Source organism: Salmo salar, chromosome 06, assembly GCF_965601325.2.
Source record: "Salmo salar chromosome 06, fSalSal1, whole genome shotgun sequence".
NCBI classification, from domain to species: domain Eukaryota; kingdom Metazoa; phylum Chordata; class Actinopteri; order Salmoniformes; family Salmonidae; genus Salmo; species Salmo salar.
The window spans coordinates 79846989-79865000 of NC_138296.1; the positions used below are offsets into that span (position 1 = coordinate 79846989).

Below are 18012 nucleotides of genomic sequence, written 5' to 3' on the forward strand. Positions count from 1 at the left end.
AGATTACAAATAAATAGTCACTGGAGAGAAGCCTCCATGACTCAATCATGTATTGACGAGAGAATACAAGGAACATGTCCTTGGTTTGTGACTTGCTGTTATGTGTTGGAGGGAAAAAGACTGATGTTCTTCTTACCGATGTGTTTTCCGTACATGTGGAAGAAGAAGCCGAAGCAGTATGCCGGGGGGTTGGTGATGCCGTACGGGTTCTTAGGCGCCACGTTGAAGAAAGGACTGACCAGCCTTGCTACCTCGCCCTCCTTCCGAGGCCGGGAAGTCTCGATGTACATGTAGAAACCTGTAGGGTGGGGACAACACAACACCAAATAACAAGGTTATACCTGTAGGGTAGAGAGAACACAACACCAGTGTCTTTAGGACCCAAGGAGTGCTCTGTTGTTTGTAGGCATGACTCTTAACAGCCACAATTTGCCGTTAAATCACATAAAATAAACCCTTGGTTGTGCTGTTTGTATTATGGGAAAAAAATAACATTTCTGTAACGATCACATGGAATATTGTTTTGGATATTGTATGGGCTATTGTTTTATTAGAATTCCCCAAAGGGAACATGATATAGAGGATGTATGGGCACATGATATAGAGGATTTATGGAACAAGCCCTCAATATCTTAGAATCCTTTGGGATGAAAATGGCGGCTCCATCCAGCTAGTAGTGAAACAGTGGAAGTCAATTTCCACTAAAGACCTCTCCTCTAACCAGACACTAATCAGAGGGCAGAGGGGACAGAAGTGATGGCCATATCTCAGGGTAATCTGAAACCTTCATGGGAGAAGCAGCAGTGAAACGAACCTTCCCCACACATGGCCCGAGTCCCATTCCAGACTCAATCTACAGTCCCACTTTGGGGCGGGAGGAGGTAGCTAGGACGGAGAAAAAGCTTGCATACCCTCCAGCTAAAATCAAATAGAATTCCTTCTCTTTGTTGATTTTGATATCAGATAATTGCAGCCCCTTAGGACTGGTGGGCTGGTAATGAAATGCTGGACAGTTTCAACTAATTACAGTGATTAAAGCCAGTATATTATTTACTACGTCAGCTGCTGTTGCTACTAGAGCTGTCCATTCCTGTAAAGACTAGATCAATGCTCCCTCTCCCTCAGGACTGACACACAGGCCAACTGTCACCGTTTCTTGCAGAGGGTGTGTGTCAGATTGTGAAACGAATTTGCCTGTGTTTACACTGTATCAATCTATCATATTGAACACTAGCAGGCAACTCTGTCAGGCACTGTCCCCATGGAAACCAGAGAGAGAGGATGGGATATATATATATATATATATATATATATATATATATATATATATATATATATATATATATATAGCGAGAGACAAAAAGAGTTGAGACAGAGAAAGGGGGGATACAGACAGAGAGAGATGACTACCATGAAAGTAAGAGTGCTTAATTGTTTGTTGCATGTTCCATTGTGTTGATATTGACAAGTGTTATTGATTTGCCGCATGTAGTGTGTGTTGTTAATACAGTATCTGTACTGAGTTGACTACCAGGGTGAAGACTAAAATATTACTCAGAAAGACCTGGAAGTTTACCTGGAAGCCAACTGTACCAATACGCTGTGAAAGAACATGCGTCACAAACAGATACATGTAACATAGCTGAAGCCAACTGGAGTGGTAGCCAACCACTTGCAAATAAGTATAAAAAAATATTCTAACATAGTAAACTGTGGGCAAAACAATTCCCTTACGACCTTCTTTGTCGCATTGAAGATTCCCCAACACAGTGCACCTAAAATCCTAATGACATCACAATAAAACATACTGTACAGTAGCTTTGTTTTCCTTCCTGGGTTTGCTCACCCTGTTTGGATCCGCTGCGGTCACCGCTAGGCCCGGTGTTGGGCGTGTACTTAGTGTCACGGGTGGCGGCGCTGTGTCTCGTCCAATCGAAGTCATCGTTCTTGTCCTGTGTGAACATGCAGATGGGCTCCTCCTCGAAGCTGCAGTGGAACTCTCCTGAAGAGCGGATCAGAAAACCACTGTTACAGTCATTGGAATATAAACACTAGAAACTCATCATGTAATGTCTACAGTAGTAGATGAAAGCTGCAGTAACTCTCATGGAGCACGGGTCGAGAAATTCTCTTATAATGATGTCCAAATGTAGGTACAAATCAGAGGAGGCTATAGGAGGATGGGCTCATTGTAATGGCTGGAATGGAATAAATGGAACGGTATCAAACATATAGTCAGCTCGAGGATTTCATCCAGCAACCTTTTGGTTACTGGCCCAACACTCTAACCACTAGGCTACCTGCCACACCAATGTACTGGTATGTTAGCTAGCTACATAACATTAGTTGGCTACTAATACATCAAACTTTCCAGTATATTAACTATTACATAGTTGTGTGTGGTATGTCTGTTTCGAGCCGCATACAGTGTAAAGTTGAGCCATATAGGGTTTAACATAGGAATGGACACAAATAATGAAACATCAAATACAGATGGAGATGGAGGAAAACATTTATTGACTTGATTATTCACGTCATTTTTAGCTTAGCTAAGTGGTATAGTTGTTGTGTGTTCTCAATGGACAATGTTAATGAAGTCGTAAGATGTCTCGCTGGTCATTTGTTATGCTAACAAGAAGTTGCATAGCAAAAGCATCAATTTTCGGTAGACAGGCGAAGCACTAGTACACTGAAAGGATACACTTTGTTTACAGTATACTAAAATGAACAAATAGTATGTCGTATATACTCATTAAGTATGTAGTATACAGTATGTTAGTATGGGTATTCGAACACAGCTCTTTGCAGAGATTCTCCAAGTGTCTGGAACTCTACTGGAGGGGTATTTTGTGGATGGTGGTGGAAAACGCTGTCTCAGGAGCCGCTCCAGAATCTCCCAGAAGTTTTCAATTGGGTTGAGATCTGGTGACTGAGACATGCACACACACACACACTTGATTTCCCCTTATGAAAAATGTATTAACTCCCACAAAAATGTCCATTAATTATAAATTAAGATTCTACATCTGTAGGTCCTGTAGGTCTCTATCGACAGTTCTCTTAAAGAGATATGGTTGTCAAACTGTAATATAAAATAATATAATATTAAAACAACACGATATAACCAGAAGACATTTAGAAACAGAAGAGTCCTCAAAGAGTTGGTAAAACGCAGCATCTAGATTCAGGACGTGGGGCCGTGTGATAAATATTCATTGATTTATTAAAAGGTAGCTGGAAGCAGTTTGAAGTGGCGACCTTGGTGGAGGCAGGAACTAGAGGCTTTACACAGGTAGTGGAGAAGCAGGCGTGGAGAGGAGGGGAGGAGGAGAGAGAGAGAGAGGCGCACACACACACCCACACCCACAGAGGAGAGCGGCCCAGCTAAGACAGCCAGAGACAGAGAGAGGGGCCTCAGCTCTTGACTCCTCTCCCCTCCAGTGTCCAGATTTGCAGATCTAAATGGGGGTCTGGCCCCCAGCATCTCTCTGCTAATGTCAATCCACTGTGAGCTAAACTACATGGACCTGAGCCTTAGTGGAGATGGATGGGGGATTGGGAGGGGAGGAGTGGAGTGTAGGAGGAGGTAGAGGAGGAGGAGATGGAAAAGTGGAAGGAGGGGGAGGAGGAGGAGTAGGAGGAAGGGGGGGTTGGAGGGGAGTGGAGAAGAGGAGGAAGTGTGCAGATGAGATCTAATGTTTAGATAAGATTGCCTGCAATCTATAGGGGGTTTGATAATGATGCTGGTAATAAATTATTATATTTGTGATTTGTATGTGCTAACTGCTAACCCAACACAATTACACAATATGCTTTAGCAAGCGAGTGTTTGTGAAGTAGGGAGACGTTAATGTGGAGGTTTTCCGTAAGTTACATGGGACCTGATTATAACATAATGTGAGAACATTGGAGAGAACACATAGAATGCATTAATGAGCAATACACACACAGATTCCACTGATATCCCCCATCCCACCACACACAGTGTGTGTGTAGTGATCATTAATGCATTCTATTCCTTCCAGTGTAGTTATAAAGTATATTACAGGAAAACTACTCAAAGGGATTCTCGCAGGGCTGCTCAGCTCTGCCTAGTTAAGGGTGGGAACGTCCTCATCATACTCTGAGACATGCTAAGTGATGTGAGAAACAAAAAAAGCAGTTACTTACTCAGGTGAGGGTTGACGGGAGCTGAAAATCAAAAGCGAGGTAGTCATTAGTAAACAATACAATAGTCTTCCATCATTTAAACAACAGTTTGCTGACTCATATAGAAAGGTTTGGGTGTTGCCCTTGAGGTGTGCGGAGTATTGGGACATAATGTCACAGAATGTCAAAAGGTACCGTTACACCCAAAACAGCACACAAACAGTGTGTAACGCAACCTTTTAACCTGATATTTGTAATGATTTAACATTAGCAGCTGGTAAACTTTGAATTCTGTTTCCTGGTGGCCATCATCTCAACTTCTAATGACACATTCTCTCAGAGTACAATTATAGAGTTTAATTGGAAATGGAAATGTTTAATCAACTTTTAAATGGCATAACTGATAGAGAAATCATCTCCAGTGCAGCAGAGACAATCATTATCAGAGTAAAGATAGGAATGGATCCAAGAACAAATGAAAGACATTTGAAATAAAAGAGGATACAAATCTGTCCACACGGATGAGTGTACACACACACACACACACACACACACACACACACACACACACACACACACACACACACACACACACACACACACACACACACACACACACACACACACACACACACACACACACACACACACACACACACACACACACACACACACACACACACAGCACAGAGGGGGAAGTGTGTATGTATTGTGTGAGAGTGGGACTACTAAGAACAGACATATTAATAATCTTAGATAAAACAGATGATCACTATTCCGTTAATTTGCCTTACTGATGTCCGTACCAAAGGCAACTTCCACTCACAAGCACCTTACATAAACTTTGAGGCTTGTGAGACACAATGTTTCATCTCACTAATTTGTAGGAGAAGCCTTTGTTGGTTGTGTTTGATAACGGCCAGGGGCCTCATTTATAAATCGTGCGTACGTACAAAATATACCCCAAAATTTGCTTGCACCAGTTTTCATGCAAAAGTTGGCGTTTATACATTTTTTACTTGATGTGAGAATGTGCTTACGTCACAGCAAACTTTAGACCATGCGCACGCACATCTGCTAGTGGATGAAATATTGTATTGCAAGTAGGGCTGTTAGGTGACCATATTACCGCCACACCGGCGGTCACGAGTCATGACCTCATTCTAATTCCACGTGACCATTTAGTCACGGTAATGAGGCTTCTCCAGGCTCTGATGCTGCTGATGGTCATTAGTAACCTACCAAATTTGCTAACTGCCTGGTACTCAGCACTCTATTGTCCCTCTAATCACTCTGACATCAATGAAAATGTAATTGAAAATCAAATCAAACTTTTCATGAGTACCCATGAACTCATGTTGCGCACATATTTGTTTCCCCTGCCCCTGTTCCGAGACATGTGCGTGATAATAGTCCATTATAAATCAAAATTTCACACATATTATTTAGTATATGTAAAGACAAGATTAAATCAAGAATAGTCTGATGGGTGACAATATTAGCCTATCACTTGTGAATTATTATAATGATGCCCAGCTTGTGTGCACTAAGGCAAGAAACAGCGCATGCCTTTTTTTGGCGACTTTTTCAAATCATAGTCGCACAATTCCTTAGCCTAGCCCACAGGCCTATATATTTTGATAAGGTTTGTATCACAACTAAAGTGGCCAAATAACTTCTTAAATTGATGCAAATTAATCTGCTTTACAACCGCTGTAGAGCCTAACATACATAGGCAGCGCTTGAGTTTCAAGTTTGAGGAAGATAATTTTCACCATAAAATGCACCATAAAAAAGCATTACATTCATAATCGCATTTGCGGTTACTTATGAGTATGGTGTTTTCCCGCTAATTGACAGCATTTTGGAACATTCAAGCTTACAGCCTACTGTCGTGTAAGCATTGCTGTGCTTATAATGTGAAGAAATAGCCTAATAGTTTATCAACATTTTAAGCTAAACATTCTGATCTGTTACATCATTCGCAATGCTTTTAAGATATGTTTTGATGCTTGTGGTTGTATTAATTTGGGATATATGGCATTACACAACTGTCGCAGAGTATGTTTGGAGTATTAATTTTTTACACAGAAGGACAAGTTGACCAATAGAAAAGGTAAACTTTTGTACTATGTGGGATAGTAGATTGACATAGGCCAGTCCTTTTGCTGTTTGTTTGGCCTACTCCTCTTGTTGGCTGACGAAAGGTAAATGTGGACAGTTCTTCCAACATTTTTAATATGCGCCTCGGAATTCGATATGAAGGACGCGCGCAATTGCATCCCACGATGTGCCCGTCTTCATTTGTAGCATACTCCAGAGCTGAGATATGAGAAGGGCCCAATCACTGACAGGCATTGGCTAATAAGAATTGAGATATCTGAGAAATCCATGTGAGTGAGAAGCGCTTCGGAGCACGCAGCTGGGAGAAGGGAATTATAATGATTATATTCAGCCCAAGAGCACAATGGCCACTGTCTGCAAAAGGCATGGATTTCTTTAGGTGGTATTACGGCTACGCAAGTGTGATGCTGCTGGGAAGAGGCATTATCAAGTGCTTGTCAAATTTTGAATGAGAGACTGATGAAGTGTGCGCAGGCTGCGCAAAAAACAAAGTAGAGCTCATGCCTTTCATGCAACTTTAATAAAAAGCATCATTAGAGTTGCATCATGCAGCTTTAGAATGTATTAACAATCTAAACATACAGCCTAACATTTTAATCACAACTAAAGTTGCATAAATAACTCTAAACGCATATAGGAGGACCTGTTTCCTGTTAAATGCTCAACACAGAATTCTTCATACTATCAAGTAAAATAAAATAATGACACGGAATTCTAAGCAAATATTGTCTGCTAAATGAACTAGTGTAGCCCACAGCCATATGACATAGCCAGATCAGGACCTAACACAAGGACAACTCCGTACACGATTCTGTTCTTCTGAAATCTATATATTTTTTCATATCATATTTCTTTAGACCTATCTAAAATAAATAATGGATTTATTGTGATGGTGTAGGCTACATTAAATTGATTTATTAGACTTTTTAAAATGTAGATGTTCCAAAGGTCTGCATCAGTGGCTTGTAGGCTATGTTTGGAATCCAGGAGAAGCTAAATGTATTTATGTTAATTAACGGTCAATTACCGTGAGACTGGCAGTTATTTGCTTGACAATAACCGTCTGTCAAAATGTAATGCCCACCACAGCCCTAATTGCAAGCTGGCAAGTAGGTATTTTGTGCAAATGGGAGATATGATAAAGCTTATTCCTAAAAAACTATGGAACCATTTGCCATTACTGAGAAGAGCAGAAATCTATGTAAAAACAATGTTTCATCTAAAATAATTTGACATTTTCATAACCATTGCAGAATCTATTCCTCACCTTTTCTGGCCATGTTGGGTTCATATTCCCAAAGGAGCCATACAACAATGACCATGTGAATCTCTAATTTAATTGGACCTAGAAGCCCAGTATATAGAATTTAACAGCTGATCTTTTACATTGAAGTAGGTCTATGTATCAAGTTTCAAGTTTTTATTGTCATGTGCACAAGTACAGAGAAATGCCTTTCTTGCTTGCTCTTTCCCAACAATGCAGTGATGAATATCAGTAGTACTATGAAAAATAAATTAAAACATCTAACTAACTACTGTAAGTATTGTAATTGCATTTTTTTTTGTAGCCTGCCCTACAATTTTTCAGAATTCCCGGCCAGTCCTTAATATTTAGGTTGGGGGGAAAAGTCGATATAAAACTTTGTTAAATTCAAACATTTTGTAGACAGGTCCACGACAATTTGCTATTGTTTTCTTGTTCAGAAACTGACACTGTCCTTTTCCAGATACAGCATAAATGACTGCTAAATATGAAAACATTCTCCCAACACAATAAATAGACCGGTAGCTTATGCAAAATATTTGACTGTACGTGTATGGAGGTGTTTTCCAGGTGGAGTTTTAATGCTCGTTCACGTGCAGTTTTACCACAGGAAACATGAGTATGTATGGCATGTGCCAAGTTTATAAATCTCAATATTTGTGTACATGCTCAGACTTTTCAGAAATGGCGTACGCAGAAATTTTGTTTGCAACAGTTGAGGCACCAGGAGATTCCCTGAACATGTGGCGTGATGAGGAAAAACGAAGGGCCTCGTATAACTAACTATACTAGGGCCCAACATTTTCCCTGGTCAGGTAGTCTGGAAAAGTCAACCCTGTAAATGATATCAGGCAACCCACTGGTCTTTCAGGAGTTTGTCGTTTTGGTTTCTGCGCTGATGGTGGCCTGTAACGAGTTCTTTGTAGAGAGCCTAAATGAATGAGTTGGGAAACAGTCTGTGACCTCACCTTTCTACTCATTATTCCTTGTTAATAAAACAAACTTATGCTTTCATTTGATTGAAATAACTATAATTATAATATTCTAGAGCTACACTGGTGACCTGTCTATCATATCACTACAGTTACATAACATGAGAAGAATACTTTAATATTCTAGAGCAACACTGGTGACATTCCACTAAAAGATGGTTGTGCAAGTTATAGAAATAGAATCCACAGAACTGGATTCAGTAGAGTGTCCCTCTTATTAAAATACCTGTCAGGGTCGTTGTGCATTCTACCTGCCACTCCTCTGCCTGGCTTCATCAACATTCTTCATTGATAATTTAAGATGGTTTAGCTAGGTGGCAAACACAGAAAGGTCAAGGGTAAAAAACACTGTTGTTTTTTTCCCCTCAGTTTAAGCCAGTTAGCCCTGCAGCTCATTTTTGTGTGGAGTAAATACAATTTAAGCTGTCAGGAAGATGCATGGGCTTTTTAATGTTAGATTCCTGTCCCCGTGAATAGATGTGCAACTTCAGCTTAACTGCAGAACTGTGTTACAGCTACCGGCAATGATTTATGGAACGCAGCAACTCATGGAAGGAATAGATTTTAATCCACTCGATTAAATTTGATTTGAAGTATTAACAAATCATTCCCAAAACGAAAACATTGGTTAAGAACAGAAGGGCCAGCCAGGTCTCCTATACACTGAGGCGAACTGAAATAGAGGCGATTCATGGAGATAAAAGAAAAGAGAGCAATTTTTCAGACTTACTGTTGTGAGGCGGCCCTTTAGCTATAAACACAGCTGTTTCTCAATCCATGACAAGAAAAGGAAGAAGGAGGACAGGAAATAAGAGACAGTGGAAAGAGGAGATTAAGAGGGAGAGGACGATGAAAAATAACCAAAAGTAGCTGAAGGTGAAAAGAGGAGAGGAGAGAGAAGAGGAAAGGAGAGGAGAGAAGAGGAAAGAAGAAGAGAAGAGACGAGGAGATGAAGGGAAGGGAAGATAAGAGAGCAGAGGAGAGGAGAGAAAAAGAAAAGATAGGAGAGGAGGGGAGGGGAGAGGAGATGAGAGAATGAAAGCAAGAAGGACATTTTTGTCCTTTATGGAAGGTTTCACACATCATCTTGCAAGTGTCTAATGGATATTACTCTTCTTCTATATACTCTTTGTTGTAGTCCAAAGAGTTGTTTGACCAAGGCCCTCTTTACAGTGGTTTGTTATGAAGTTATTCTGTGACTGAGCATGGCTGTAGCAAGACTAGACAGATCTACAACGTCCCCTCATGATGAAGGACAAGAGCCCTGAACCTACGCTGCACTACACTATAGGCTACTTCCTATACAGTACACACTCAATGTACTCTTTCTACAGATAGAGGAGACACTGCAGGAACCGAACAAGCCTCTGTTGTTAATAATACTGCTGTTGGCTAAATCAGGGTCACAGAGTGTTTCTTGGTAGTCTTTAACAAATCTACGTTGAAACTAAAGTATACACATCACAGACATGGTTATGGTCTTAAATAAAGTAGACACCTGTACCATGTCATAGACTTGAAATGTATTACATTTTGAGTTTTCATCCCAATATTACACTTTCTATACATCACAGAAGACTGAAATATAACAAAACCATTTGACATAAACAGCAGATGTTTATTAATTATGGAATTATGATTTTATTTGTAATAATATTCCACCCTTCAGGCCACTAGAGGGCGATTTGGTCAATTGACTGCAGGACAGGACTAAACAATACACCCAGAGAGAGGAAAACAACTGCCAGGCTCACCACAATATTTGGACAGGCTCTTTCTAAAGGAACCACTTCTAGGTGAGTCACTGTGGGTGTGTCTGTTGTCCTAACAGCTGCTGCCGGTCAATAGCAGAAGCATGAAAACTGGTGTCTTTGTGCTTGTGTATTGAGAAATCCAACAGTCAACCATGATGTTTTTCCTATAACGAGGACAGACACAAATCAATTCTAAAGGTAAAATAACTGTTGCAGCCTTGTAGCAGTCCCACTCATTCAAACACATTGACTTGTGAGGTTGAATAGTTTAAAGCATACTGCAGGGTTCCCCAACTGGTGACCCGCAGGTTTTATTTGCCCCCCCCCACCCCAAGTTTTCTGAGCAAAGTAATAATAATAAAAACATTTGTCATTGTTGGACATAAAACATTGTAAAAACATCAGGATATCAACTCCAAGGGATTTTAATTTAAGATATCTGTTCATAAGTATTCCGACACATAATAATAGAAGATAATACCAATATTGGTCAATTTGCAGTCTACAAATGATTTGTTATTATGTTACGGCGTCCCGACCATCTGCTCAAGAAAAGAAATCGGCTCACGGCTGAGTCTAGTTGATGATCCCTGGCATACAGTATGCCTACAGTTTGGAGGAAAAGATTAAGGAGATGTTGCTATAGGCCCTTTTATATTTCCAAGCATATCGATGAGACCGAATCCCATGTCCAAACAGTGTAGTTCCACAGTGCAGCAGAGAAATAAAAGGCTCCACAGAGGGGAATCAACCATTCTGGTTTAGAGAATAGTTTTATGCTTTAGCCGCGGGCCTGGAAACAGATGCTGCTGACTTTTCTGACAGTTCTATTCTTTTATTCTCTAGTGAGCACTCCCAAGCCGAATCTCTCTCCTCTCTTTTTCTCTTTCCTCTCCCAATTTCTCCCTTTCTCTCTCCTGTTCCCCCTCCTCTATCGCTCTCTCCTCTGATTCTCCCTCTTTCCCCATTTCTCTCTCTCTACCATTTTTTGAGGCCTTGCTTATGAAAATATGTTTCATTTGACTGATATTTTACCTGCGGCCTCTGAGTCACACAGCCTTAGTCTAAATGAATGTGTCTATTTCAGTCATATCTTTCCCCCTCTATCCTCTCCACGACACACCCACCCACACCCACTTTATGCCAAGCAGTGCCATTACAAATATATTTTCATCTCTATTTCGTGTAGTAATTGTGTTTTATGACCAGACACAATAGACCGAACTTGACAGTAAGTATTGTCACAGCATGCTTAAATATTATTTGGTCTGAATGTCCAGGTGCAGTAGCAGTTCCTGAACAACAAGTTATGACTGGCCCATCAAAGACATTGTGTTCACTATAGCGTACATTAGACATTTGAGGTGCCTACTGAATATGTTACAGACTGGAAATTGCGTCATACTGTGTTAACTGTGGGCGCTAAAGAGCTCCCAGGCAAGCTGTGAAGACTTAAAACGATCCTCCATTTCTCTATTGTTCCCACACAAATGGTTCAATTAACGAAAGAGGATGAGAGATAGAGTAATTGTAATACTTAGGACTAGGCTAGAGTATAGGAGTGAACTCTTTGCTTGTACGCTTGTAGGTACACTTCTAAGTAATGCCTTCCTCAAACATGACCTTTACAGAGTCAGTATACACTTTATTTAACCTCAATTCTCTTGAACACCATTATATACTCCAAAGCATCTGCCAGGGAGACTAGATGTCTACTAGATGTGTCTGCCAGGGAGACTAGATGTCTATTAGATGTGTCTGCCAGGGAGACTAGATGTCTACTAGATGTGTCTGCCAGGGAGACTAGATGTCTACTAGATGTGTCTGCCAGGGAGACTAGATGTCTACTAGATGTGTCTGCCAGGGAGACTAGATGTTTATTAGATGTGTCTGCCAGGGAGACTAGATGTTTATTAGATGTGTCTGCCAGGGAGACTAGATGTTTACTAGATGTGTCTGCCAGGGAGACTAGATGTTTATTAGATGTGTCTGCCAGGGAGACTAGATGTTTACTAGATGTGTCTGCCAGGGAGACTAGATGTTTACTAGATGTGTCTGCCAGGGAGACTAGATGTTTATTAGATGTGTCTGCCAGGGAGACTAGATGTTTACTAGATGTGTCTGCCAGGGAGACTAGATGTTTACTAGATGTGTCTGCCAGGGAGACTAGATGTTTACTAGATGTGTCTGCCAGGGAGACTAGATGTTTATTAGATGTGTCTGCCAGGATGACTAGATGTTTATTAGATGTGTCTGCCAGGGAGACTAGATGTTATTTGATGTGTCTGCCAGGGAGACTAAATGTTTACTAGATGTGTCTGCCAGGGAGACTAGATGTCTACTAGATGTGTCTGCCAGGGAGACTAGATGTTTATTAGATGTGTCTGCCAGGGTGACTAGATGTTTATTAGATGTGTCTGCCAGGGAGACTAGATGTTTATTAGATGTGTCTGCCAGGGAGACTAGATGTTTATTAGATGTGTCTGCCAGGGAGACTAAATGTTTACTAGATGTGTCTGCCAGGGAGACTAGATGTCTACTAGATGTGTCTGCCAGGGAGACTAGATGTTTATTAGATGTGTCTGCCAGGATGACTAGATGTTTATTAGATGTGTCTGCCAGGGAGACTAGATGTTTATTAGATGTGTCTGCCAGGGAGACTAGATGTTTATTAGATGTGTCTGCCAGGGAGACTAGATGTTTATTAGATGTGTCTGCCAGGGAGACTAGATGTCTACTAGATGTGTCTGCCAGGGAGACTAGATGTCTACTAGATGTGTCTGCCAGGGAGACTAGATGTTTATTAGATGTGTCTGCCAGGGAGACTAGATGTCTACTAGATGTGTCTGCCAGGGAGACTAGATATTTATTAGATATGTCTGCCAGGGAGACTAGATATTTATTAGATGTGTCTGCCAGTGCATCTTGTTTCCAATCCACCATGTTGGCTGTGATACTAAGTGCTCATTAACAGCCACACACACACACTAGAGTCCGGCTAAGACACACACACACACACACACACACACACACACACACACACACACACACACACACACACACACACACACACACACACACACACACACACACACACACACACACACACACACACACACACACACACACACACACACACACACACACACACACACACACACAGAGAGAGAGAGAGAGAGACAGTGACTTCATCTTGGCAGGCTTCCATGTCCACTGGTCCGCTACTGTATTACAAAGCGTTTAATGGCAAGGCTCAAGGTGCCGATAGGCCAGAACAACCCGACCGTTCATAAACCCCACAACCTACAATCCCCGGCCACCGCTTGCTCTCCAAGATTCATATCAATCAAGTTTAAAGGGTTTGGTCTTGGTGAGGGGCCATCTCTTAAAGACTGTGTGATGGCGTGTTCACAGCTCAAACCTGCCAACCGGAATAATCACTGTGAATTACAGAAACACTGCTTGAATCTCGAGGATGGAAATAACTTTGGGATCACATCCCTGTGTCCTTCATTTGAAATCTTTTCTCTTTCTCTTTTCCTCTGTCTTTCACTCTGTTTTTCTCTCTAATTCTATCTGTGTGTGCATCACAGGCTATTACTGTGCTTCAATTTCCAGCTTGTCTCCTGCATCGAGAGAGGCAAGGAGAGGAGAGGAGGACAGAAGATGAAAAAATTACTGAAGAGAGGAGAGAAGAGGAGAGAAAAGAAGAGAGAAGAGGGCAGAAGAGGAAAAGAAGAGAGAAGAGGGCAGAAGAGGAGAGGAGAGGAGAGGAAAAGAGAAGAGAAGTGAACAGAAGAGGAAAAGGAGAAGAGCAGAGAGGAGAGAAGGGAGAGAAAAAGAGAAGAGGAGAAAATAAAACAAGAGAGGAGAGAAGAGGACAGAAAAGGTAAAAGAGAGGAAAAGAGGAGAGTAGAGCACAGAAGAGGAAAAGAGAAGAGAGGTGAGTACCCATCACTCTGAGCTTCTGAATGGATGAGCTTAACAGCAGCATTGTAAACTGCAGGGCATGCCTCAGCCCAGTGTCTGAACGCAGTGACACAGACAGGAGAGGACTGAATCACACAACTAGCTTATCAGTGACCCCCTCAACTGGAACACACAACTGGCTTACCAGTGACCCCCTCACCTGGGCTAGAGGGAGATAGACAGGTCACATAGCCGTGCTGAATTTTACTCACCGTCAGATTTAGTGATGGTTTGATTATGCCAGGGAGACAGAATGCTCACACACTTTTGGCTGGTATTCTGACCAGGTACTGCAGTTTCTGCCAGGGCAGACATGATATTTCATTCTTTCAGGACAAAAGCAACGTGTAATAGAGAGTCTTTGCTACACTGCCAATGTGTGTGGGACAGGTAGGGGGCCACCTACACATTAAGTCTGTTTTGGAGGGGCTGTTGGAAAGCAAAGACTGAATTTGGATCAGCAAACAGCTGCTGACTTTGTCACAACAGCAGAATCCCAGAGTGTGTCTGTGGGAGATTGGTGACACCGCCATTCTTCATACCACAGCCAGCTTGGGACACTAAGCAGTTTTCACTAACAAACTCAGCAAACCTGCTATCCTCTTCTGTTTGCCCACAAAGGAGGAATTGCTCATCCTGCCATTCTGTCAGACCTAAAAAGCTGTGTAAGCCTACATCATCATCATCACAGAACCCAATGATGAGTTAACTTAATCTTGGTCTACAGGAAATTGGTCTAATGTTGCTCCATAGTCATTATGTTACTTTCCAGCAAACTCAAAAACACTATGAAACATATGGGCTAATTATATTTCCTATCAACTAGTGAACCTCAGGTGGTATAATAACACTGTAATTAACACTAACATAATGACATGTCTTTTTTAATCAGATTCTTGTGCATGTCTCCTCCCTGATGACATGATGTGATGCACTAGGGCAGGGATCATTAACTAGATTCAGCAGAGGGCAACATTTTTCTGGAGCGCATGGTCGGGAGTCTAGAACATAATTACAAATCATTTGTAGACTGCAAATTGACCGCAAGAAGCCCGAACAGATATAATTTGACTAAAACATAATCATTTGAAACCTCCCTTACATTTGTATATGATCACGTCTCTATTATGCATGAGAATACTTGGGAACAGATTTCCTAAATTAAAATCCCTTGGCGCTGATTCCCTGATGTTTTAACAGTCTTTTATGTCCAACAATGATAATTCAACCCTCCACCCCAAAAATATTAATACATATTATTATTTTTTGCTCTGAAAACTTGTGGAAGGGGGGCCTCCCTATTGGAGCAATGGTCTAAGGCACTGCATTGCAGTGGTTGAGGCTTCACTACAGACCCTGGTTTGATCCCGGGCTGTATTGCAGCCGGCTGCGACCGGGAGACCCATGAGTCGGCGCACAATTGGCCCAGAGTCGTCTGGGTTAGGGGAGGGTTTGGCCGACCGGGATGTCCTTGCCCCATCGTGCTCTAGCGACCCCTTGTGGCGGGCCGGGTGCATGCACGCTGACACGATCGCCAGTTGTACGGTGTTTCCTCCAACACATTGGTGAGTCTGGCTTCCGGGTTAAGTGGGAAGTGTGTCAAGAAGCAGTGCGGCTTGGCAGGGTTGTGTTTCGGATGACGCATGGCTCTCAACCTTTGCCTCTCCCGAGTCCGTACGGGAGTTGCAGCAATGGGACAAGACTAACTACTAATTTGATATCACAAAATTGGGGAGAAAAAAAGGGGGGAAAAGAAAACTGAGGGGGGGCAAATAAAACCACCTGTGGGCCAAATTCGGCCAGTGTGCCGCCAGTTGGGGAACCCTGCACTAGGTACATCATATGTCATTACATCACTCAGTTTCTATATTTATTCATTTGGAGAATGCTATACAGTATGAGAGTGATAATGACAGTAGAATGGTAATTACAACAATATTTCCTATGCTAGTCTCACAGTCACGTGAGACATCGCTAGCATACAGCCTATCCACTAGTCTGCTAGCATGTGGGCGTGTAGTAGTGGGAGCTGGTGTCGTCCCTGGCCCATTTCCAGGCCTACACTTCGGTAATTAGCTATTAGTATAGTCACATGCACACGCATGTACACATGCACGCACACGCACACCAGGGCAAGGAGCTGCTCAGAGCTGCAGAAGCAGCAGAAGCTTGGAGAAGCCTAATTACTGTGACTAAACGGTCACGTGGAATTTGACTGCCTTCATGACTCATGACCGCCGGTGTGGCGGTAATACGGTCACCACAACAGCCCTAATAATATATGCCTGATGTTACTACATCCACAATCAAAAAGAAAAACTAGATATACAGTAGGGTTCCCAAAATATCCAGGTTTTCCAGAAATCCCAGGTGGAAGATTCCCAGAATCAGGAGGGAATGAGCAGGAAAACACGAATCCTCAACGAGGATTTCTGGAAAACTTGGGAATTTTCTGAAAGTTATCAGAATTGTGCAACCCTAGACATACAGTACAGAGACTGATCCAATGGTCAACTTACCACTGTAGGTGATGATTCTGATGGTGGAGTCCCCCTCTCCGAAGCGTGTGATGGGGGTGAGGCGCACCTCATAGGCCTCTGGCTTGATAAGCTCTGTCAGGTTGTGTGTGATCAGCTCTCCCTTGGTGATGGTTCCTTCCACAGTGATCTCCTGCTCCCACCAGCGCTGTTGTCCCATCTGGACAGGAGGACACATTACAACAGAGTTAGAATTCGTGAAACTAACACACGCATGCAGGCACGTACACACACGGACACACGGACACACACACACACGGAAAGTAAATAACACTATAATAAGACTCCCACATTTCTGTGTTTCAAACCAGTGTTGCCTTTGTGAATGGAGAAGAAGAGTAAGTCCAGATTGAATAATTGAATAGGAATGAGACTCATGTCATGAATGTAGTTTAGAAACCTTTACAAGACACGACAGGGGGCATGACCAGTAGTGATGCTAACCAATCTATAGTAGATTCTCAACACTTGCCTTTCCCTTCTCATCCTGATCAACATCCTCTCACCAAACATGGTCATCTTTGAAGTTTCCATCTAATCACAGTCCACAATGTTTCTCTATCCATCGCATCACACAGACCGAGCACATGCCTTAAAAGAGACTCCAACTGTAAAGAGAATTTTACATCACATCTTTTTATGTTGCTCTCCCGTGAACCTGCCTTCAGGTGATGATCTAATCTGAATCACCATCATCCTGCTAGTCAGACAATGGCAACGTGACTTTGAACCAGTATGGAATACAAAGAAGCAAAGAGATGGGATCCTGCATTCACTGGGAAGGTATACAACATTAGAGAGAACAAGAGTGAGAGAGTGAGAGTGGGGGAAGAGGAATGGGAAAGAGAGATACAGTGATAGAGGGGAAGCGAGAGAGGGGAAAGAGAAAGAGAGAGAGATAGAAAGGGGAAGAGAGGGGGGAAATGAGAGAGAGTGATATATATATATATATATATATATATATACTGCTCAAAAAAATAAAGGGAACACTTAAACAACACAATGTAACTCCAAGTCAATCACACTTCTGTGAAATCAAACTGTCTACTTAGGAAGAAACACTGATTGACAAGAAATTTCACATGCTGTTGTGCAAATGGAATAGACAACAGGTGGAAATTATAGGCAATAAGCAAGACACCCCCAATAAAGGAGTGGTTCAGCAGGTGGTGACCACAGACCACTTCTCAGTTCCTATGCTTCCTGGCTGGTGTTTTGGTCAC

At 42.0% G+C, this 18012-nt stretch overlaps 1 protein-coding gene across 2 annotated transcripts in view; it reads right to left on the bottom strand.

Annotated features, from left to right (window-relative positions):
* The window catches only part of LOC106608081 (MAM domain-containing glycosylphosphatidylinositol anchor protein 2), a 396771-nt gene that overhangs the window by 46755 nt on the left and 332004 nt on the right, over positions 1-18012 (bottom strand). For both annotated transcript variants that reach the window (XM_014205779.3, XM_014205777.3), the window contains exons 12-15: positions 16772-16949; positions 4171-4191; positions 1847-2002; positions 137-298 (exon numbers count right to left, since the gene is read on the bottom strand). In XM_014205779.3, coding sequence (XP_014061254.3) covers positions 137-298; positions 1847-2002; positions 4171-4191; positions 16772-16949 — 517 coding nt within the window. The remainder of the gene's footprint in view (positions 1-136; positions 299-1846; positions 2003-4170; positions 4192-16771; positions 16950-18012) is intronic.